The sequence below is a fragment of the Oryza brachyantha genome, chromosome 3, assembly GCF_000231095.2.
Source record: "Oryza brachyantha chromosome 3, ObraRS2, whole genome shotgun sequence".
In the NCBI taxonomy this organism is placed as follows: domain Eukaryota; kingdom Viridiplantae; phylum Streptophyta; class Magnoliopsida; order Poales; family Poaceae; genus Oryza; species Oryza brachyantha.
In genome coordinates this window covers 6,050,626-6,074,741 of record NC_023165.2, presented here as the reverse complement: position 1 = coordinate 6,074,741, position 24,116 = coordinate 6,050,626, and the positions used below count along the sequence as shown (strand labels likewise).

Genomic DNA, 24,116 nt, shown 5'->3' with positions numbered 1-24,116 from the left:
TCATGCAGCCCACCGTACCAATCCACTCCATTTCCTCTTCTCCTAGACCCAAACCAAACCAGCCCACTTCAGATTTGAACCCAACCCACCCCAAACCATTACACAAAAGTGGATTGAATCCATTCCACTACGACCTTGTTCGGCAGGAACATTTCAAACCAGGTCAGGAACTGTTCCAGGCTAGGTTTAAAATGTATCCAGGTGGATTCACTGGAAATCTAAAACCACCTCTTGGATTGAATCCACTACTTTTGTTAATCCATCTCTTCAAAAAAGGTGCATTCGGTTTGAGCTGAAATGAAGCCATTCAACATAACACAAGCTGATTACAAAATTGAATTCTCTTGTCACTTGAGACTGAAAAAGAAAGCAAGGACACCATGATATCTTGCCTGAACATTCTGCTGATCACAAGTTGATAGACAGAGTGATTAGTAACGTTCTGCTGATCACAAGCTGAACATTCTGCCTCAGGACTAGTAACGTTGGTCCAATATCATCTTCAATGGCAACAATGATTCAACATGATTACTCAAATGCGCAGTAGGGATATGCAGCAGAAAACATATGACTATAGAACAGAAACAAGGTGTATGCAGGCATGGCTTATAAGCCAAATTCCCCAATCACATATGACTAGAGAACAAAGCCAATACTAGAATAATTCACTGACAGTGCACATGCCAATGCACCACATTGATACTGTAAAAGAAAATTCTCTTCCTAAAATTCCACATGAGAATGTATCACTCTAGTCCACCACTGATTCCTCCCAACAACATGTACACAAAGAAATCAAGTGTAAACAGCAGTGCAGAACAACACTAGAAACCTGCTAAATTTCCAACTAAACAGCCAACTTCTTTTGAAGAGTAGAACACAGCCAAAATGTGATTGATGAACTGCCCTTTGTACCCAATGTAGGACCTGTAAGATTTTAACAGAGGTATGCATCAAGCTTTCTGAAACATCAAGCTTTCTGAAACTTCTCAATAAGAGCATTTTCTCCTTGTTCTATTTGGCATCAAAATACTATCTATTGTTTACTTATCATTCTGACAAAACGCAGAAGACAAATAACTTTAACTGAAGAAAGTAACAGGAAAGATGATATCTTGCAGGATTGTGTAATTGCCTAATTGAGAATTGATGGAATTCCTCAACTGTTAAGGCAGAGGGATTTCACTGCAGTGTGATAAGTCATGGGATTTAATTTAATTCTCTTAATAATACAATAGGTTCATTTGTCTGTTGTACTCTAGCAAGAGAGATGTCCTAAATTTGTTTGAATCATTTTATTATCTGTTTATTCTAATTCTCTTTTTACATACAAACTATGTAGAACATTTCGAAATAAACCAAGAAGCAATGAGAACGAAAATACAAGAAGAGAGTATATACCGTTCAAGTGGAACTCTAATGTGTTGTTTGCAACAAACTTATGAACAAACTTATAAATAAAAAAAAAACTCTTCCTCTTCCTCCCTTCTCTTTCTAACACGGTCTCTCAAAGTAATATTCATTGGACTACTATATACCAAAAGAACATGGCAGTTATATATTTATTGAAGAACATGGTAGCCATATAGAACAGTAATTGACAATGAATTCAGCTTAACAAAATTGATAACCAATACTACCATTATCTAATCAGTCATTCACAGGAACCAAAATATATCCACAATAATCAACATTCATAATTAAAAGAGAGAGATAGGGGGAGAGAGCAACAAACTACTAGAGTACCTTTCGGAGTCAAAACAAAGTCCCAGGAAGGAGGCGGCTCGTCTTCACCAATCCTAGAAACTGCTGGTACAATCTGAAAAAAGCACAAAGTAACTAGAAATTAGAAAATGCACAATAATATTTATGAATTGTTAGCAGATCAATGGATGGATATTTTTTATATACTGGACTAATGTATATTTAATAGAAGCAGCGATATATACAGTATGATATCGTAGAATCAGTAGTAGCTAGAATCAGTAATAGGAATCCATCAATTAATCTGAATTACTAGTATTACTTCTCTTACTGGATTCTATAGTTTTGTAAGGCACAACAAAAATTTTTGAGATGGAGTAGCTAGTATATATTTTAGTTGTATTGTATATAGGAGACATGAAGCGTTATATAAACCAAAAGGAGTGCAAAAATGTCATGCCTCACTAAATTACAAAAAGAATTCATCTCAGTTAAACCCATTCAATTCATCTTTGCTAAACCCATTCAATTGAATTGACCTAATTACTCCCTTGCGCTGTAACACCCCAGCTCGTCCTGTATAAAACCAAGCACTTCCATGCATCTTCAGAACACAGCATTACTCTGTATAAAACCGAGAACTTCAATTCAATAATGCATGTCACAGTCTTCCAATTTCCTGCTCGCTAAAAGAAAAAAAAAACATAGCCATTTGATTTGTAGATAGCTGTCTGGTTACCAAAAAAGCGGTCGATCAGGAAAACTTAACCCTGATAGACGTTAGACAAAACTTATATGGAATATGTCACGCCTAAAAATTTACACTAATTTCTAAACAATAGCATGCATTAATCTCAGTCTAGGAATCAGCCCGAGTACACACTATGATAAATTAATACACAGTTCCACGACTTAAAAACAAATTAAAACAATTATCTATCGAAATGCAGCGGAAAAGAAAACAAACTAAATCATCTAATCTTCAGCTTCAGCTGACGATGACGGCTCCACACCACAGACATTCTCGACGACGGACTGAACCTCATTCAACCTTGGGAACAACCTTCTTCTGACTTCCGACTCAAGCTCTGGCACTTGCTCTGGTGGGGGAAAATTAAGCAAGGCTAAGTACAAACCACCGTACTCAACAAGTAACACCCAAGAGAAAGGGCAATAATGAATGCAATTGGATAACAAGGATAGGCTAAGGTTAAATTGCACAAAAACTGCATTCATTTAGCAAAGCAGTAGATAAAATAGACTGAAATAAAAGTAAAGTAACATTTAAAATAATCATCCGGTGTCCAACGTTACACCATGTTGCAACAGGCCCAAACCACTGTCCAACTTACACCACACTGCAACAGGGTCAACTCTCTGTCCAACGTTAAACCACGTTGCGACAGACCCAAACCACTGCCAACGTTACACCATGTTGCGCAGGGTCAAACCAGTTCCAAAATTAATTAGGTTATTAATGGTTCAACTAATCCCAGTGAATCTGTCAGTTCGCCCAATAACCGCGGGCACAGTTATTCGAATAGTTTTACTCTGCAGAGGTGTACAACTTTACCCACAAGACATGGCTCCCAAGCATGTTACCATGCCCCAACGTATCACCACGATACCTCAGTACGGAAACCATGATAAGACCTTTCACCTAACCCTCCCTAGACAATCGCACCGCACTTCAGGTTTCACCCTCTCATTTACACCAAGTCGGGCAGTCCCCTCTTGTGCCTTGGTGAATCCGGAAGCAGCAGAGGCTTTCGTTACACCACGATTGCCCGTCCATACTCCATCACGCTCACCCTTGCCTTGGTACGTCGAATAGGGAAAAGCTGGATTACGAGTCTCACCGTTGCCCATTCTGACTTGTGGTTAGTACGTGTAAGACTTCCAGGATTTCCCGAGAACCGGTCCTTAATTGCCATGGACACGACTCTCAAAACCATGCACCCACAGCCCACCATAAGGAATATTTTAGTTGTATTTAATCCACATCAGGAAATGACTAATGATAACAACCATTAAAGGTGCATCAAAGTGTAACAGATGATTAAATAATAATTGGTAAGCTAGTTGAACTAAGCATGGCTAAGCATTGACTAGCCCTAATTCTAGTCAAACTAACCTTGGGATGACAATAATAATGAGTGGGAATCAACGGATATATTGGTAAATTCCCAATAGGTAAATAAAGTAAATACCTTTGAATACGATGCATGTTTGAATGTAAAGCGGGGAATTTTATAATCATTGGTTCAATATGATCAAAGAAGGGTGCCACTTGCCTTTCTTAGACCCACGAGGAACTTTGGCGATGACTTCGAGAACGAACGGTGCTGCGACGGGGTCAAAACCTACGACAAACAAAGTAAAACAAGCAAAACAGGCTGTAAAACTACTGAAACAGAGAAAGAAACTATTTTTTAATGGATTCTTGGCATTTTTCTTGATTTAATGAAACTTGAATGGACCTAAACGAAGACTAGATGAATTAGCTATGAATTTTAGAAGATTAACTGTGTTTTTAAACTAAACAGAAAACCTTAATGAATTATTACGCAATTATTGGAGACGATGACGTCAGCAGGGAGAGAGAAGGTGTGCTGATAGGTGGGACCCACTCGGCAGAGGCACAGCCGAGAGAGAGGGAAAAACGGCTGACACGTGGGGCCTGTAGGGAGAGAGAGAAAGGGAGAGAGAGGGAGAGCTGACAAGGCGGGACCACGGCACGGGAGAGAGAGGGCAGACCGACATGCGGGGCCCACGGAGAGAGAGGGTGATGCTGGCTTGCGGGCCCGGCATGCCAGAGAGAGAAAACAGAGAGAGGAGGGGAGATGGTCTGCTCGGCCTCAGCCAAGACAGAGGGAGGGGCGGGAGGCGGCGGCGGTCGGCGGCGAAGGGCGGCGACCGACGAACGGCGGCATGGACCGGCGGGTATGCGGCGGACGGCGGCGACCTGGCGGCGACCGGCGGAAAGCGCTGAGACAGCGGCGCAAGGGAAGGGCGGCGGCCGGCTTAGGGAGAACGACGACGGTGACACACGAGCACGTCGGCGCTCCGACGACGGCGGGGTCACGTCGATGACGGCGAGGCGGGGGTTACGGCCGGCGGAGGGGCCACAACGACGATCGGAGCACGCGAGGGCACGGCGGCGGCACCGGCTCGACGTCCACGGGCGGAAAGGAAAAGAGAGGGAGAGGGAGTTCGGCAACGGCTTACCGGTGACGGGGATGGCGGCGGCAAGTCGGTGAGGCCGAGGACAAGTGGTGACGGCCGGCGGCGAGGTAGATCGGCTGCGGCGGCGGAGATCGCTCGGCGGCAAAGACGGCCGGGCGGCGAGGTAGGAGCGGGGCGATACCGCGAGAGGGAGATGAGGAAGGGGAAGGAGAGTGGGAGCTCACCGGGCGAACGACGACGGTGTTGAGGGCACGATGACGACGACGCGCGGGCAGCAATCGCCGTTCGGCGGCACGGGGACAACAGCGCACGGGCGACGAGGGCGGCGAGGGCGGCGCTCCGCAGTGGCGAACGGCAACATCCCGAGGTGTCGGCATCGGTGCTCGAGCGGCGACAGCGAGAGAGGCGACGCGGCGATGAATCGGTGGGGCAGTGGAGAGAGGGCAGAGGGTGACGACGCAAAGGGAGAGCAGCGGCGGTTGACGGCGGGGCGACCACGGGGTAGAGCGGCGGCGACGTGGAGTGGTGTCGGCGGCGCGAGGGAGAGGAGAGGACGGGGAAGGAGAAAGGGACGACGATGACTTGCGGCCGGGAAGAAGACGGCGGTGACGGCCGGCCGGGAAGAGGCGGCGGCGTCAGTGCAATGACGGCGCGACGTCGCGCAGCATGACGGTAATGCCGAGCGGCGACCGGCGGTGGAATGACGACGGCACATGCGCGGTCACGGCGGCGTGCGATGGCAGCCGGGATAGAGAAGAAAAGGAGGAGCCAGGGAAAAGGAGAGCGGGAGCTCACCGGGGATGGCGCGACGGGGACGACCGTCGCGACGCGAGACGGCGGCGGTAGTGGATCGGCGAGGAGATGACGACGCACGTGCGGCGATCGATGTGCGGCGGCGAAGACCGTCGACGGGCGACACACAGGGCGGCAGCGAGAGGCGGGCGCGAGGGAGATCGAACGAGGCGGCGGCGGTCGAGAGGAGGGGATCTATAGGTGGCGGCCGGCGCACAGGGCGTGGAGGTGGTTAGCGGTGGTGCGGCGCCAGGAAGTGCGGGCGGCGGTTGAAGGCGGCGGCGCATGGATTGCAGGGATGGTCGTTGGCACGGGGCGGACGGCGCGCGGTGGCCGGAGGGACGACGGCGGCCGTTGCCACCACTGCGCCGCCACACTGGGCGCCCTCCACGACCCCATCTCCCTCTCTTCCTGGGGGAGCAGCTGCTCCTCCTCGCGCCCTTCTCCTCCACCTCCTCCACCTCCCCCTCTCCCTCCCCCTCCGCTCCCGGAGCTCCTCCACCAAGAACCCTAGCGTCGACGTAAACCCTAGCGCTAGATGGGAAGACATAGAAGTTACCGGCGAGAAGGACGTCGGATGGGAAGAGGTCGTCGTCGACATCGATGAGCGGCCGCGTCGTCTCCTCGCGTCGCCGGCCGCCTCGTGTCGCCGGCCGTGTCGTCTCCTCGCGTCGCCAGCCGCACGCCGCCGCCTCGCATGGATTGGAGCCAGAAGGTCGGAGGTGTGGATCCGATCCGGGCTAGAAACAGGGGGAACGAGGCCAAAACGGGGCCGTTTTCTATCCGAGCAGGCCGAAACGAACGACGTTTCTGGGCCAGGCCGGATTTAGAAACGGGTCACTTCGTTCCGGCCGGAACGAAGGCCGTTCCAACCCTTAGCGAACAAGGCCTAAAATAGATTTGATCCATAGATTTACTGCACTGAGCAACAGCAGGCCTGGGTGTCACTGGAGGCAGGAAAGATGGATCGCGGGGACGTGGTGATGAATTTTTTGAATTTTGAATTTTATTTATTAAATAATTTATAAATTTAACACTGCATTTAAAAAATCATAAAACTAATCTTCTACCATTCCCTAAGAGGGTGAAAAAGATGACATGTCAATCGGCGACTCGATCACGAGGAACGGCCGGGGGCAAACGTCCTTGTGGGCCTGGAGTACTCTGTAATATGCAAACATGCAGATTTCTGCCCGAATAAATGGTACAGATATGAACTCATCCGAGCACCGGATCGTCCACGTCTCAAACTACATACTAGCACTTTACTAGTAGCTGGTAAGTGTTAACCGGTCTACACACCCAAAGGGTTAAAGAAAAATAAAAGGAAAAAAAAACACGCTACTGCTGCTGCTGCTAATGAACGTGTGTGACGTGCTGCCTGAACACGACGGCGTCGCGCTCCGTGCAATCACCGTGCGCCGCAGCAACGGAGCAGGCGTTCCGTCCTACCATCTGCCGCTTGAGCGCCTCGTAGCGGGCGACGTCGAACCGGCGCGCCCGCATGAGCCGGCGCTGCCTCGACGCGAGGCGGCTGCGGTAGAACCCCTCGAAGGACGGCTCCGTGGAGGTGCGCATGAAGAAGGCGTAGCCGGACATGAAGTAGAGCGACGTGACGTAGAAGCAGACGGGCTCCATGACGTCCCACGAGAGCTCCCAGAAGGTGAGCCGCATGAACCCCAGCGTCTGCGCCGCCAGGAGGCCCAGCCCGCACCACAGCTCCCGCCGCACCTGCGCCGCCGCCGCCACGTCGATGGCCGCCTTCTGCTCCTCCATCGCCTGCAGCTCCCGCCTCTTCCGCGCGTCGACGTCGACATCGACGGCGCTGCTTGCTGCTGCTCGCGTCGCCTGTGTCGCCGGAATCATGCTCCCGATCGCTCTCGCTACCATGTCGGGGCGGAGGAAGACGGCGTCGCCGATGACGATGACGACGCCGGAGTCGTCGAGCGCCCGGGCGAGCCTGCGGCCTCCCTCGGCGCCGCCAGCAATGTCGACGCAGAGCGCGGCGAATTCCGACCCGGACACGACGCTCTGGGCGTTGGACCTCAGCCTCGCCCGAGCGACCTCCATCTCCGCAGCCCGCGCCACCTTCCTCGCCTCCTCCACCGTCACGCCCACCCCCTCCTCCGGCGGCCGCGTTACGGGCGTCGGCGGGATGAGCCCGTCGAGGCGGAGCCGGTTGAACAGCTGGTCGCCAACGGGGAAGGCAGGGAAGCAATGGGCCGGTCGCGGAACGGACGCCGTAGTATACCGGACAGTCCCCGGTCTGGGCCGCAAGTAGGCGAGCGTCGGGCAGTCGTCCACCGCCGGCAACGGGCGCCGCGCCGGGGAAACACTCGCCGGAGTTTTTGCCGTAGCAGCCGCGGGACAAGCCGCGGCGTTCGCGTTCTTGCCTGCCCATATGCTCCGTGCTAGCGTTCGCCGGAACGCCATTTCTTTGCCTCCGGCTCCGAGCAGGAGCAGGCAACGAGAAGTTTGCAAACTTTGTGTTGCGTACTTGTGTTACGTGACAACGATGAAGAGATGGCGCCAACGGCTGGTTGGTTGGGTTGGCCGAGGGCTCGACACGATGGACGAGGAGTGAACGGCAGCCCGGCCGGTATTTATACAGGGCGAACCGGTGACGCGGCGGATAGGCGTCGTTTAACTGCCGCGCCAGAAATTAAATTAAGGGGCATAATTAATATGCAACACGGCGCACGTTAGTACTATTAATCTGACCTTGGTACGACGACGCGTCCAGTTAAGTGTATGCTGGATTTGGAGACCGTCTCAACGATTGACTAATCGCCGGAAATGCTACACGTACGAACTGACTAATTTGGATGTCGCTGACACGTACGTGCTGCCATTCTGGGAGATTTTTACCGGGTCGGTCAGGGTCATACAGGAATGTGTGAACGACCTGGTTGAAGCGACGCAACCTCGTGCAAAGTGCAGCAGGCAGGTTAATTCGTAGACAAACTGGAAGAACATGTCAAGGAAACGGACGCTGCTCTGCTTCAATTTTTAACTCTTTCGTGATACTTGATGAAAGATTAGTCGGGTCAGTTGACAGCAGTTTGTCGATGGTCATCGAATGCAGTCGTGGGTAGCTATATATTTCATGGGGGAAAACTTGTGCCAAATGTGCGCAGAGCAAGCGGCTGCCTACCGAACCGAGATAAGACCACAAGGTGTCTTTCTGATGTCTATCCTTGATGAGAAGCCTGGAAGAAGCGCATGGCCAAGAGTCGTGTTCTGAAGTAATGGCCATCGTCATCGCCCAAGCAGTTCACAAGTCAAACAAGTTGTTCGATTGGCGATTGCCAACGGGTATAAGCTGACAGATATCGGATAGGCATCGCAATATTATTTAACCTCCAAACAATTACGCTGGCAGATATATATATGTTTAGTACTGTAATGCTTACTGGTTTAGTACATGTGGGCAAAAAGAAATGCTACGGTACTACCGTTCCTTTTCAGATCAGGTTGAGTGCGTAAGCTGGCGTTGGAATTTGGAACTTCAGGCTCATTGGAAACATATCAATCTTAAAAATACAGCATTAGAATGTTACGGTTCGTCAAATCCATGGAATTAAACAAACATAAAAAATGGGTAGAAACACGTTGCTTGGATGGTTCAAAGAAATTTGGGGAGAGAGACATACGGCAAGGTTCCCTTGAGGTTCGACATCACAAATCATCTAAAATCTATTATATATATAAAATAACAGGAAAAAAAAACCTCCACGTTGCTCCTCGCGAGCTAGAAAATCCCACATTAATCAAGAGAAAATAAGAAAAATAAAAAAGAACGAATCGGTTTTTTTAGTTGGACAATGAAAAGACCGTGTATTACGAGAGAAAAAAATCACCTTTTTGAGTCGGACAACAACAAAAAAGGAAAAGATCAGCGATCAACCACGTTGCTCCTCGCGAGCTAGAAAATCCCATATTAATCCAGAGAAAATAAGAAAAATAAAAAAAAGAAAGGATCGGTTTTTTTAGTTGGACAATGAAATGAAAATACCGTGTATTACAAGAGAAAAAAAATCACCTTTTTGAGTCGGACAACAGCAAAAAAAGGAAAAGATCAAGGGATCAACCGTTTATTCAAGAGATAAACAAAAAGGAAGCATCGGATAACAAGAAAAAAAAGGAAAAGATCAACCGTGTATTACAACAGAAATCCATATGTGATAAAAAATCCTATTAGAAATACGTATCGGATTTAAAAACAAAAAAATGATCAAAAATACAATTTCGGAATTAAAAAATAAATAAAAATAATAAAAAGAGTCTATGTGTAAATACAATTAAAAAAAATCAAATTTTAGTTTAAAGATCTATTATATATATATAAAGTAATAGAAAAAAGGTCTTCTGATATTAATTGAAGAAAAATTAGTAAAAAAGAAAGAACTATCGTAAAAAAGAAAAAAAATCAATCAGACTAAGAAAGAGAAAAGATTGATCTCAACTTGATCAGCGTAAACAGAGAAAAATCAATCGGACAGAAATAAACAGAAAAGAATCAATCGGTCAGAAATTTGATCGGACAGATCAAATCAATCGGGCATAAATTTTTATTTACACGTGTCATCTCATTTAAGTGTTTCTATAAGAGATAAAAATAAAAGATCCGATCTAGAAATATCAATTGGACAAGGAAAGTACATGTCTTGCAAGAGTCCATACACAATAAAGTTTAGAAAAAAATCTAAATCTCAGATTAAAAATTTAAAATAATTATATTAAGTGAAGAGTCCATCTAAAAATATAATTTGAAAACATCTAAATTCCAGTAAAATAGAATTAGATTAGAAATTTAATTTCAGAATTAAAAATAAAGAAAATAATAAAAAGGGGGTCCATGCGTAAATATATCTCAGATTAAAATTTTAAAATAATTTAAATTGAGAGAAGAGTCCATATATAAATATAATTTGGAAAAATCTAAAATTTTGGTTAAAAATAGCAAAAATTAAGAGAAAAAATCAATATATAAATACAATTTAGAAGTATCTAAAATTGAGTATTATATAAAAGAGTTTGTGTACATGTATACTTTAGAATACAGGTAAATGTTGTTCCATGTAAAAATATAATTTGAAAAAAAAAGTTTAAATTAACAATTAAAAAGTAATTATTATCAAGATAAGAAACCCTATATAGTTACAATTTATAATGATGCTAGCCGCGCAATATGCGCGAGCCACCGTACTAGAGTTAAAAATCCTACTATAAATAATATAAAAACCCAAAATCAACTACAATTTTTGAGTTAAAAATTCAAATTTTAGCTTATAATTATAAACGAAAGCGAAAAGATAGGGTGAATGATGGTAAGGAGAAACATGTAAATAATAGTAAAGAGAAAAAATGTAGAAGGGTAGCTTGGGTGAGGACCCAAATAAGCTACTCCATATGTTCTAATATATTGGAATTGTTTTCAGTGTAATTAATTATTTAATCTTTAATACTAAATAAACACAGTCGAAATATAGAACTAGATCAATTAGAAATAGAGGCATACATCTGTGAATGGTAGGCCACGTTAAGCAGCATGTCGTTTTAAGCTTACAGTTATATCGGTGGCGTTAGGTAAGATCGAAGAAGACAACAATTACAAGTGAGCAACATTTAGTTGTGTTAAAGTGAAATAGCTAATAATTAAAAGAAGAAAAAAACAATTTTTTTAAGAGTTTAAAGAATAAAACATATATTATTGAAACTTAAAATTAAATTAAATCTAGCCGCGTAAATGCGTGAGCCACCTGCTAGTTGCATATATTGGAAATATGAGCTAAGAGTTCTATAGAAAATCCAATTTAACCAGTCCGTGCAAAACTACACAACAGAATCCCTAGTTTTGTATTACAATAACATTATACAACCCATTAGGTCTACGATTTCAACAGGGGCGGAGTACTCTATGGGTTCAAAGCAACGTGTTTCTATTTTCGCCATATATAAAACACGATTCAGAATTTTTTTTCACTATAGTTCATCTATTTTTACTATATATATAACACCTCAATTTAAATTTAGATACCCACAGCAGTCTAAAACCAATTCAAAATACTAAAAAGCAAGTAGGTGTATTCCGTTCCAGCTCCGCCACTGCTCTTCAAGATGAATTTGCACCTACAGTATTTTATTTTAAAAGTAAAAAAGAGAGAAATTATTGACAGACAAAGTTACATAATTTGACTGACTCCCAATCTTATATATTTATGACTGGAGGGAGTTTTTGTGAAGACCTACTGATTTGACTATTGTACAATTCTCAGTCGCTCCAAATTTCAAATTTGAAACTACCATTTTGCGACAGTACACAATTTACATTCTATAGATACAGTATTTTACATGTGGATAGATGATTCTACACACACAATGAAAATGTTTTTTCCGAGTAAAGTACAACAACAACCGGAAGATTGAAGAGAGGATGGTGGACGTTGGACTGAGATGAGTGAGACCTAACCACCCTCCTAAGCCGAGTGTGATTAAAGTTGACTGACATATAGCAAAGGTGGGGGAAAAAACTCAAAATAAAATACTTGACTAGCTAGTTAACCGACCCCTGTTACAAAATGGCTGATATAATTTTTGGCCCTTCACATTACCAAGGCTTAAGAAATAAAAGGTGATTAAAGCAGATGCCTGACTATTCTTCGAAAAGTACTTGAGAAATTGTCGACTAGTATCGTTCCAAAATGTAATATTTTTAAGATTTCAATCTTACACATAAAATAAAATTATTTTTAGCACTATATGTAGTAATAATTGTCCTATCCATCGTTTTTTATTTAAAATTCTTCTCATTTTAGTCTAACCTACCCTTTCACCCCCTATTAATTTCCCATCTATTAAGGAATACCATAATCTTTTTTTCTCAGCCTTAATGTCCGCTAAACAAACTATAAATATTTATATTTTGACACAAAGTTAGTAGCTCTTTGCACCGACTTTGGCCTAATAGAATTTGACCCTTCACATTAGCAAGGATCATCTTAATCTCATGCGATATCCATCATGATTATTAAGCACATTTTTAATGGTTTAAAGGGAAAAAAATGGCTCACACTCTTCTATCAGAACTCAGAAGTAAAAAAATCGTTGACTAGCTCTTTGCACCGACTCTAGCCTGATAGAATATGACCCTTCAAATTAGCAAGGCTCATCTTAATCCTCCTGAGACATCCTTCATGAATTCATAATTCACGAAGCGCATTTCTCGTTTTATAATCTCGAGGTTGTTACAGCATCTGCATTGATCAGGAAGTTGACAAATGTAAAGCCGGGAGCCGTGGCAAGTTGCTGCAGAGATGCGCTCATACATCACAAGAATTTGCTAAGAAAAACCATACACACTCCACGAGTGGAAGCGCAGGCAGCCAGCACTTCGCCCGCGCCTGATGCAAAGTTAGGCAGCACAAAGCAGGCAAATGCCGATGGTCTTGCCATGGATTCGCCCCCTCCGGAGATGACTTCGCTTCCACAACTCCCGGAACATATCCCGCCCCGCCCAACCGCGCTGATACTGATTCCACTGACAAGCTAGTCAAGTGACAACATGCTAGCCACCCCCCAACTGTTCATGTTCATCATCCATTCCTGGCTGCTGGATGCTTGATCCGTTGTCGTGTCCATCCCAAATTCACATGTTGTGTCACTAGATCAGAAGTTCAGAGCTGATTACTACTCATGTGACGCATGCGTATCCTTCAAAGACGCCTCTCACTGTCGGCAAGATTAGATCCTTTGCCTAGGCTAGCATGCGAGCGGTACGTGAAGCAGTTGGATGCATGAACTGGAGGAGCTAGTTGAATCGATGAATCCCCAATCTAATGGACGTTTTCATGCGGAAGAATCCCAAAAATTCGGGGGGGAATTTCTCTCTGGAACGGACTCCGTGTCACGCTGCAATTGCGCCGAAAGGCTCCTTTTTTCAGTTTTTTCACGCTGCATTTCCTACGACTAAATTAAGTCGGTCGCGAAGGTGGATTCCACGAAGCAGCGGAGCTGAGTGAGCTAGTGGGATCTTTGATTAATCCAGGCCACTAGCAAAGCGATGGAGCTAAAGCCCTTGCTACGATTACGAACATATGCGACGAGACACTTGCTCCATTATGTCTGACGATTCTTCGACTAGCAGCTCTTGAGGATCTATGAGGCCGCCACCACCGGGATCTCGGACAGGTGGTGATGCTTATTCTGAATTCCGATACTCGGAAGTCGCAATGGGTTGCACGTTGCTTTCGTCGAGCCACCAAATGGAACCTTAAATTTGAGCCTACTTGGGGGGTAGATACTGTGGAGGGAAATAGGGAATACATGGCCTTTCATGTTGATCGGCTGTGTTTGAAGCTGTAGGCTGTAGCATGCTGCATGTAGCACATATATTCGAGATTCTGAAACTGACCGGGACATTCACCGTGCACGGCTTGCCTCGACTCGTACTGAAAAATCGACCACACGCATAACGTGGATATAGCATCCGAAGGAATACTCCTCCATATCTCTTTAAGTTACATGTACAGATAAAAATGGTTGAAAAATAGCCAACAATTCCGACAGCCATATAATTTCTCGGAAACAGGGACAGCGCTATGCAGGGAGAGAGTGCCTAGGAATCCAATATAAATACACACGCGCGCGCACACTATAAGTTGTCTATTTCCACCATATATACGCTCCCCTCTATCTAAATTCAGGTACCTGCAATAGCTTAATTCAATTTAAGGTAGAGTAAAGCAAACAAGTGACACTCTTCTCAATTTCATTTTAGCTTCACCACCACTGGAAAATGATATTGAAAATATTAGAAAAAGGAATTATTCTATTAAAAACATAATGGTGTTGGTCGGAAGTTAGTAATTCATGTCGGAAACATTCGTATATCTGCTTTGTGAATGTTGAGATCAGGTTTTAATACATTATCTAAAAGAGATTTGCTCTGGTCCAACAAAAAATACATCGATGTACCAAATCATAGTAATATGGTTTGCCAATAAAATGGTTGTTAATTAACTAGCCAAACCATTTTTATCACTACCTTTTGTCCTTTTGTTACATTAGATATTATAAAATAATCTCTACTGATAGAAAGAACTGATCTAAACCACTTGTTTTTTGAATTTAATAAATCAAATCTATTTATACTACCATATGAACTACTGGTAGTAAGACTCTAAATCAATGGTCAATATTCTTGTATGGATGGTAAATATTACCAGTAAGAGGACCGTAGCCAAGCTAATGTTACATAGACTAACAACCCAGCGAAAAAGTGATCGAGTTGTAAGAAAAATATGGAAATATATTTCAAAGTTCTACATCTAGCCTAGACTAGACTTAGAAAATGCTCTTAAAGCGGGACACTATTGGTTTCTATTAACATTAGGTATGGCCTCTTAAGATCAAGACCTTCAGCATTCATGTGATACTTAGTTGTGTACAGGCCGCACTATGCTTTAACAAACTCCTTTTTACCCTTCTTTAGAAATAAACCGGGAGCTTTCGGAGTCTCAGTGGAGAAAAGCATCTAAGGCGCGGATCACCTTAACGAGTAAATGAGCTGCTTCATGATATTCCAAAGTTCCTTTCATCCCAATGCAAAGAGGACTATAATTTGATGGGGTGATAGAAATGAGAAGACGTTCACATTTAGCAGCATGCAGCATCTTTTATGTTTCACTGCCTGACGACATAGCACACTATTTTTCTTTTGAGACCACTAGCAATTTGAATTGGAAATCGACCTGTTAGCTTGGTGCCTTGGTTTTAAAGTCCGAAATATGTTTTTCTTTTCTGACAAAGAAATCAATTACTTTCAGTAGTGCTTTTGAGGAATGCATTCAGAGACTTTGGTCGGGTGGTTAGTTAAAAGCTGATTTACCCGATGCTTAGTGTGCTGTAATTATGAGCTTCTACTTTTCCTCATGGGATTTATCCCCGTTGTGCTAGATTTGTCAGATTGAAAGGTACAGGACTGTCGAGTAGTTTTAGCATCGTAAGAGCAAGTATAATAGCAAGCTATAAGCCAGCTAAATGCTGATGTGGAGAGAAAAGAGAGGAGAAGCTGGCTATAAGCTTATAGCCAACTCAGGCACAAGAACTAAGACAGCATGTGAGACAGACATGTGGGTTATGCATTAAAGATAAAGAGCTAACCATTATACGAGTAGGCTACAAGAAAACTACAGAAAGTCTTATAGCCAGCTTGTTAGCTATATTATTAGCCATGCTCTAAAAACTAAAAGTAAAAAAGGCATTGTCTTGTCAATGGCTGTACCGTTTTGTTTAAATTGCAAAAGAGGTTCTCTCAAAAAAAAATCAAAAGAGGTCGAAGAAACAGAACACAACTATAATCAACACAACTGCAATTGGGTGCCTCTATTCAGAAGCTTTGTTAGGTTTGGAAGATTCTCTTGAGTTTTGGTAGTAACAGCATCGGCATAAAATTTCAAGACGGACAGGATTAGTCTGCTGTTTCGAAAAAAAGAGAGAGGCGTTTTTAGTGGTCTGACTACCGTGCACAAATCGGCATTCTCAAAATGTATTTATCTCGTGAACAATTGCAGGATCCGATCGAGACAACAACACTGAATCTGAATATTTCTGAATGGAAGTATTCTCGGAGGAATCTCGGGTGGATGCTCGATGAATCACCCGTTAGTTGAATCCACCGTATCTGCACATATCTTGAAAGCTTCAGCAGATGCCTCAAACTCGGATAACTAGTGTGACAGTGTCCAAGGATCACCATAGCTAGTTGCAACGAATAATGTCAGATTCTTACTGGCCCTGGTGTAGCAGTTGCTGTTGCTCAAGTATCCAAATGGAGCAGGCAGAGAAGGTGACGTAGGCATCAGGTTAATGTATGGTGTATCTGGAGGAATACGAGCGTGGCATACTGGCATCAGGTTCTGGAATTCTTTGATTCGGCCGCCTGAGAAAAGAGAGTGAGGTGTATGCAGTGCTGGCCAAAAGGAACAAAGTTTGGTGGCCACAACCCAGAGTCCCAGATTGACAGGAATCCCTTTGCTCCTTCTGTGTCAAGCAGCACTAATCCTCTACTAATATAGGATGCTTTGCTCGTCAGATTCTGGGCTTTGCTGATGTCAATCTTTTCTTCATTCTGTTTCAGGGAACCCAGCTAGTAGTGGACGACGAGGCGGCGTTCTTCAACCGGCCGCCATGACATTGAATCACCGTAGCAAACTCACCCTACTGTTGCTATAGTGGCTATCTGATGCAATACGGAGGAGGATCAAGATCCATATGGGATAGTTGCTACGGCAGAGGTGAATAGTACGGTGTACTCTTCACCTATTCACACCGTTAGATCTGGAATGGTCGGATGAGATGGTAGTGCTACAACGAATCGCTACAAAATTGCCTCGGTGTAATTGCCTAACACTATTTATAACATTGAACCGTTGCTCTGCTGTAAGCCGATCTTCGTAGAAATATATGTTGGTGAGTCCACCGAAATGTATCACTTGTGGCCCAGAACAGATCACTGGCCCAACATGATGTTGGTTGACAATCTCATGGGCTTTCCAGCTCAGTTCTAACAGATCCTACGATGGGTGGATGACTATGCTGCAAAGCAAAGAAAAGAGGCAAGTGTACAGTGTACTCAGCGCCGGAACTGTACCTCCTTTCGTTTTCGTCCGTAGGCACGAAAAAAATGGTGCCACCGAACACGCCCTTCGCGTTGACAAGTTTAACGAGCAACGAAACCGTCACGCTTCGCTTTCTGAAAAAAAATCTTCCCGAAACGCACGGCACGTCGGATCCGTGATGGAACCGCCCCCCGCGCGCGCCCGCGCCAGCAACACGACACGGCATCAACACAACACAACACCGGTGGTCGCGGTCGCGTCGCACGGCACGGGAACGGCTCCGCGGCCGCGCCACCCCACGCCACGCCACGGCACCCAAAAAACACACGAGCGCAGGGGAGAAAAAAAAGGGGGGCAAGGAGATCGACGAACGCAGAGCGGAGGGCTAAATCGGGGAGAGGGCGGCCGTCTCCGTCTCCGTCTCTCCGACGCGCGGCCCCCTCGCCGAGACCAACGGGCCGACGCAACCGAGGCGTGCCAGCGATCGAGCGGCGTACAAAAAACTGCCTCCTCCTCCTCTCTCGGTCGCGTCGTCGCGTGGCGTGGCGTGGGCGGCGAATATTCGAGCGGGAACGGCATAACACCATTGCCAGGGGGTACTCCTTTGCGCTCGGCGGCCTGTCGTCTCTCTTCCCTGGCGATGGCGGCGGCCGCGGAGGCCGTGGGGGAGGAGGTGGAGGCGGCGCGGTGGGCGGAGGAGGAGGAGGAGAGGAAGGAGGGGCTGCGGCGGCGGAGGTACGGGCTGGTGGAGTACCGGGCGCTGCCGGGTTACCTGCGGGACAACGAGTACATCCTGCGCCATTACCGCTGCGAGTGGCCGCTCCCCCAGGTGCTCCTCTCCGCCTTCTCCATCCACAACGAGACCCTCAACGTCTGGACGTACGTATCCTCTCTCATCTTCTTCCAATCTTCCCCTCTCGATTGCTCGGTTGAATTGCTGTCACGTGAACGAGGTTAGTTGTCCATTGCACGGTGGAAACCGGTGAAATGGAGGAGCCATTGATTTCTGTCGTAGATCTGTTACGAAGCAAGGAATTGCTTTGTAGATCGGGCGTTCGAAACATCTCTTGTCTGCTTGTGAATGCTTACCATATGTTTTAGTCCGGATGAATTCCATATAACATAGCTCTACTGGCATTGTGCATTATAATTTACCAGTCTGAACCTTGAAACATTAGGCTACACCAAAATATCTACCCACTTTTATAGGTTATGTTGTTATGTTTATTTATTTCATTTCATATGTAGATGCTCAACAGCTCATAGTTTTGTCTAGTTGTGCAAATCAGGGAGACCAAGGCATTAAGATTTACGATTTTTAAACAGTCTGATATTTTAGAAATAAATTCACCTAGACACCTACTTCTCGCTCTACTTCAAAAACTAACTCAATTTGCTCTTTTGAGTTCTCATTCTGCAAGCTGACATTAATTTCGAAGAAACGGCCAAGTAAATTCAACAGCTAGAATGCATAGAGGAATGACTCCCAGCTGGAAAGCCTTGGTTCTGTACTTGCTTTTTCATATCATGCAACAGGACAGGACCACCTAACTTATTGAAAGAAATCCCCTTTAAATGGTGCAATGCGTTTAAATAGCAGTTAATTGAGGACAGTGTTCTAGCAGTATTTCTTTTATTGTGTTCAATGTCTATATATCACAGGGCTCAAATGGAGACCAAGTAATATTACTGTCATCATGCAACATTAATTTGGTTAAACTGTTGTGGAAATTATGTGCTCATTTCAAAAAGTGTGAATTGGAAAACTATGACTGTGGTAACTCCTGGATGTTTTTTTTTCTAAAAATAAATACTGATGTGGTTAATACAGGACTCTGTCTACTAAGTGTTTTTTTCCTGACATAATAAAGCTTTTTTTATTTATCTGCTTCAGGCACTTGATAGGATTTTTCATCTTTCTTGTTCTTACCATATACACCGCAACAAAAGTTCCGAATGTAGTAGATCTTCAAAGTCTGCAGCATTTACCTGATGTGCTAAGAAAGGCTGATCTTCATAAGATTCAGACAGAGCTTGTGGCATGCCTTCCTTCGCTACCTCACCTTTCTGACTTGCAAAAGATGAAGGATGAATTGAAGAGTTCGTGGAATTCTATTGAGGTGCTTCCATCACTATCCCGTTGGCATCTCTTGGAGTTAGTATCGAGTTGCTTGCCTCACAGATTTACTCATTCCAATGAGACCAGTCTGTCTGTTCTTGTAAGTAGCCGACAACTTTTTTTTACTTAGTCTGCTACTAGAATGTCATTTCACATACCACTAAAGTGGTGTAATTTTTTACTGCATTTTTTTACCAGGAATGGAATATCAATACCCAGCTGATCGGTTTCTTAGTTTATGCTAGTTATCAGTCTGATTTCATATGACTTATGACAAAGTTAGCCAGTTTAAGCTGATGCAGACCAAAGATTTGGCTTTTATACCATTATCAGTAAATATATAGAAAACCAGGATCGATAAACAAGCTGCAATTTTCTGATATTAAGAACCTTTGTCTAGCCAACATTCATCACATATGTTATTGCAGTTGTCTGTTTTAGAAACGTTGGTACACATACAGAGAACAATTATATGGTTTAACTATATTTCATCAAGACATTTTTTGTCTTCAGAACACAGCAATGCAGTAACTAACATATTCTGCCATGTGACTATTTGAGCTAAATTTCACGAGTGAATCAATTTAGTCCCTCATCTATATGCAGATCAAATAATGCGGTTTATGACTCGAACTGGTTAACTTGTCTGTTGAGAACTTGAGCCATAATCAACCTTTTCTCTTTTTATGCAGCAAAGTATGAAGGAGGATATAGCAAACTTGATTGCACCACAGTTGATTCGGCCAATCCCAAGATGGCCATTTTTTGCCTTCTTGGGAGGAGCAATGTTTTGCCTTCTTGCCAGCAGCACATGCCATCTTCTCTCCTGTCACTCCCGTCGCCTTGCTTACATTATGCTTCGGCTTGATTATGCAGGCATTGCTGCTCTTATCGCAACATCATTCTACCCTCCAGTGTACTATTCTTTCATGTGCTATCCATTCTTTTGCAATCTGTATCTCAGCTTGATAACTATGTTAGGAGTGGCAACTATTGCTTTCTCTTTACTCCCTGTCTTCCAGAACCCTGAATTCCGGACCATACGAGCATGCCTCTTCTTTGGCATGGGTGCATCAGGCGTGATCCCTGTTATTCACAAATTGATCCTCTTTTGGCACCAACCAGAGGCATTGCACACTACCGGATATGAGGTTCTGATGGGTCTTTTTTATGGCATTGGGGCACTGGTGTATGCCACTCGGGTACCTGAGCGCTGGATGCCTGGAAAATTTGACATTGCTGGTCATAGCCACCAGCTCTTTCATGTGTTAGTTGTTGCTGGAGCTTACACACACTATCATGCTGGACTGGTATACCTCAAGTGGAGAAACCTGCAAGGTTGCTAGTGTCTTTGGGTGCTTGTAGGAAGTGGATAGATTGTAGGTGCGCTGCTTGTGTCCGAAAGAGGACTGCACATTCCCTCTTATTCTTAAAAAGGGAAAAAATGAGGATGATTGTTGTTATGGGCCAAAGACAAGACCTCTCTGTTGTAAATTGTAACGGATAATTTGTGACTGAATATGAAGTGATAATGAGTGAAGAGTGGTACCTGTAAACTTTGGTAGATGTTTCAAGTTGCCACTCACTTGATGCATCACTCTATTATTCAAGTTGCCACTCACTTGGTACATCACTCTACATTTACCATCTTGCTCAAGTTCAATGCACTAAATAAACTTGGCAAGTGTTATGAATGTTCAGGACTTCAGGTAATGTCCCTATCAAACGACCACTGAAACCATCATCATTCATAGTCAATCATGAGACCCACTCCCCCATTCGCTACGATCGTGTGTGGCACAGAGAAAGAAATCAACGGCCTCAAAGGTGCGGTCGCCATCACCGGCTCGATCCGCCATCCTGCCGCCTCCAGTTCTCCCAGAATTCGAGGCCTTGGGAGCTCCACGTTAAAGTCGGACGCGTTCTCTCCAGTCAGTACGATGTATTGCTGCTATCTTGTTCACAGAATGGGCTGCTGGTTTTCTGATGGACTCGCAAAGGACGTCCGTCCAAGGGCTAGATTGCTTCATGGACTCATAGCTGTGGGCTGTTCAGATGCGTGACCCATTGCCACCCATCGTGCCAGAATCATGTGCCGGCCCGACTGCGATGGAGACACAATTGTCGATGGCTTACCACAAAACAGCTACTAGATCAAGCGACGAGATTTTTTTTTCTTTGGCTAAACTGTGACGTTGATCGTGATGAAAACCTGACATGTCGAAACCCAGGACAGCTACCACTATAATTGCTGTAGGTGGCCCGTACCCTCGTCTCGCAACAAACGCGCGCAGTCCCGCACCCATGGATCTCCTCCGACTCGTCGCCGTCTCCGTGCTCCTGGCGCTGCCGACGCGTGGCCGCTGTGGCGGCGGCGGCATGCACCCGATCGTGCTCGTGCCGGGGTACGGCTCCAACCGGCTCGACGCGCGGCTCACCGCCGCGTACGAGCCGGCGGCGCCTCGCTGCGGCGCGCGGGAGGGGGAGGAGGAGTGGTTCGAGCTGTGGCCGAACCACGCGGCGGCGAGCGACCCCGGCCAGGCCCCCTGCCTCGCGGAGCAGATGAGCCTCGTCTTCGACCCCGTCGCCGACGACTACCGCAACGCCGCCGGCGTCGTGACCCGCGTCCCCTCCTTCGGCTCCACGCGCGGCTTGATTGGGTGAGTGTCAGAGAGAGGTGAAGTGTCGACAAGGCACCTGTGCGTCTGTCCCACGTCGTACAATCCTACGTACGTGTATGAATGCTCTCTCTGACCAGGTACTAGTATTTTTTTCTCTTTTGTCACGCTGGCAGGTGGGACCCACTGGTGCGTCAGCTGGAGGCGGCGGGCTACCGCGACAGCGAGAGCCTCTTCGGCGCGCCCTACGACTTCCGCTACGCGGTGGCGCCGCCCGGCCACCCGTCAGCCGAGGGCGCGCGCTACTTCGCTCGCCTCACGCGTCTCATCGAGCGGGCGAGCCGCCTCAACGACGGGCGGCCTGCCGTCGTGGTGGCGCACAGCTTCGGCTGCGCGCTCACGTACCAGTTCCTCCTCGCCCGCCCGCTCGCCTGGCGCCGGCGCTTCGTCAAGCGCACCGTCTTCCTCGCCGCCGCGCTCGGCGGCTTCGCGGAGGGGATGAACGGGCTCGCCTCCGGCGCGGACTCCGGCCTCCCGAACCTCGCGCGGCCGGCGAGGACCAGGCTGGCACGGAGCCAGCAGAGCGCGCTCTGGCGCCTGCCCACGCCGATGGTGTTCGGTGACCGGCCGGTGGTGGTGACCAAGAACTCAACCTATTCAGCGAACAACATCGTCGAGTTCCTCGACGCCATCGGCTTCTCGGAAGGAGTCCAGCCATACGTGACACGAGTGCTCCCGATGTGGCAGGTGCTCCCGGCGCCCATGGTGCCGGTGACAAGCATATACGGAGTCGGTGTCAGGACGCCGGAGACGTTCGTGTACGGGGAAGATGGGTTCGAGGGGACACCGGAGGTGGTGTACGGCGACGGCGACGGCGACATGAACATGGTGAGCCTAGTGGCTGCTGAGAAGGGATGGTCTGGGGTGGAAGGCCAAATCTTGAAGGTGGTCAGGTTGCCAGGTGTTCGTCACACTGGATTCTTCAGTGATGATTCTTCTCTCACGAAAGTAGTTGCTCAAATACAGGAGGCAGTTGTAAGCATAGAGCTCCACCAGAAAAGAGAAGATCGTCTCTCTGCAAAGTAGTTTTTCGATTTATGATTCCTTTGCCACGGATGATGATGCACCGATGAATCTTACTGATCCGTGCAAAGGTAGGATATGTCCAGTTTGTTACTACCGTATATAATGTCTTACCAACATTATCGTAAGACAAAGGTAGGACATACTAGTATTTAGTTGTTACCAAACTGTACAAAGTTCCATCGAAGGTTACAAGTTATGGTCTGGTTCAAAATAGAGGGAGTGCCTATATATAAGATCTTTTTTCTTAAAATCATACGAATACAGCTATAATATAATTACAATTTAATTAGTAGTATATGAGTAACATGTAAATCTCATGTAAATAGAAAATGCATATAGCATAGTAGCAGTACTACTCCATCTGTTTCACATTATAAAATTTCTGGCTATGTATAGATTCAATTATTGGTCGTTGTATATTGTTTGTATATATGTGACTATATTCAATAACATTTACATGAATGCAATGCTAGAAAATCATATATTGTGAATATCATGACACGGAGATAGGACATTGGAATTACATACTTGTTACATTAGCAGTACATATTAATTATATGCTATTTATATTGTAAGTATACCATAATCTATCTATTATATATTAGAAGTCCATTAAACAAAATGTCCCCCCAACCTCAAAAAACATCCTGTAAATAGAACACTTTACTATGAAGTGACATGTTTTCCAACTGAGCTAAGTGTGCTTTCTTTTTATATGAGGAAGCAAATTGAAGATAATTGATTACACCTATGAACTAAATAGGATATAGCATAAAGCTACAAATAGCTTCGTAACAAATAGACACCGATGAAGAATGATTTTTGGACCATTTCTGCTTTGAAATGTGGCACCAATAATATATTTGATATTTTACCTTTCAAAGCTTTAGCCTTTACTCATATTCTAAAAATTGGAATCCTCCGAAATGTAACCTACCTTGGATACACCCGCATTCGCGTGGTTCCTTCATAGTTATACTAATATATTCA

General features: G+C 45.4%; 3 protein-coding genes and 1 long non-coding RNA gene across 4 annotated transcripts; 2 read left to right on the top strand and 2 right to left on the bottom strand.

The window, feature by feature from the left end:
• Positions 1-562: 562 nt before the first annotated feature.
• On the bottom strand, positions 563-6,360 carry LOC121053976. The gene is made up of 3 exons (XR_005811460.1): positions 6,242-6,360; positions 1,747-1,819; positions 563-927 (listed from the first exon to the last, which is right to left on the bottom strand). It is a non-coding gene; the product is annotated as an uncharacterized LOC121053976 (long non-coding RNA).
• A 364-nt stretch (positions 6,361-6,724) lies between these two features.
• On the bottom strand, positions 6,725-8,215 carry LOC102712518 (calcium uniporter protein 2, mitochondrial-like). Its single transcript, XM_006651131.3, has one exon. It carries the CDS (start codon positions 8,113-8,115, stop codon positions 7,039-7,041), a length of 1,077 nt encoding a protein of 358 aa, XP_006651194.2. The 5' UTR covers positions 8,116-8,215; the 3' UTR covers positions 6,725-7,038.
• Positions 8,216-17,656: 9,441 nt separating this feature from the next.
• LOC102714992 (heptahelical transmembrane protein ADIPOR3) lies at positions 17,657-21,016 on the top strand. Its single transcript, XM_006649623.3, has 3 exons — positions 17,657-18,182; positions 19,198-19,522; positions 20,115-21,016. Exons 1-3 carry the CDS (start codon positions 17,944-17,946, stop codon positions 20,766-20,768), a joined length of 1,218 nt encoding a protein of 405 aa, XP_006649686.1. The 5' UTR covers positions 17,657-17,943; the 3' UTR covers positions 20,769-21,016.
• Positions 21,017-21,695: 679 nt separating this feature from the next.
• Positions 21,696-23,531, top strand: LOC102712242 (lecithin-cholesterol acyltransferase-like 1). Its single transcript, XM_040522161.1, has 2 exons — positions 21,696-22,082; positions 22,217-23,531. Exons 1-2 carry the CDS (start codon positions 21,727-21,729, stop codon positions 23,124-23,126), a joined length of 1,266 nt encoding a protein of 421 aa, XP_040378095.1. The 5' UTR covers positions 21,696-21,726; the 3' UTR covers positions 23,127-23,531.
• The last annotated feature ends 585 nt before the right edge of the window (positions 23,532-24,116 follow it).

What these genes read in the sequence shown, in the direction of transcription:
- LOC102712518 (XM_006651131.3), bottom strand. Translation starts at nt 8,115, where the DNA reads ATGGCGTTCCGGCGAACGCTAGCACGGAGCATATGGGCAGGCAAGAAC.
- LOC102714992 (XM_006649623.3), top strand. Translation starts at nt 17,944, where the DNA reads ATGGCGGCGGCCGCGGAGGCCGTGGGGGAGGAGGTGGAGGCGGCGCGG. An exon ending in GAGACCCTCAACGTCTGGAC is followed by an intron (nt 18,183 to 19,197) that starts GTACGTATCCTC and finishes TATCTGCTTCAG; the next exon opens with GCACTTGATAGGATTTTTCA. An exon ending in AGACCAGTCTGTCTGTTCTT is followed by an intron (nt 19,523 to 20,114) that starts GTAAGTAGCCGA and finishes CTTTTTATGCAG; the next exon opens with CAAAGTATGAAGGAGGATAT.
- LOC102712242 (XM_040522161.1), top strand. Translation starts at nt 21,727, where the DNA reads ATGGATCTCCTCCGACTCGTCGCCGTCTCCGTGCTCCTGGCGCTGCCG. An exon ending in TCCACGCGCGGCTTGATTGG is followed by an intron (nt 22,083 to 22,216) that starts GTGAGTGTCAGA and finishes TCACGCTGGCAG; the next exon opens with GTGGGACCCACTGGTGCGTC.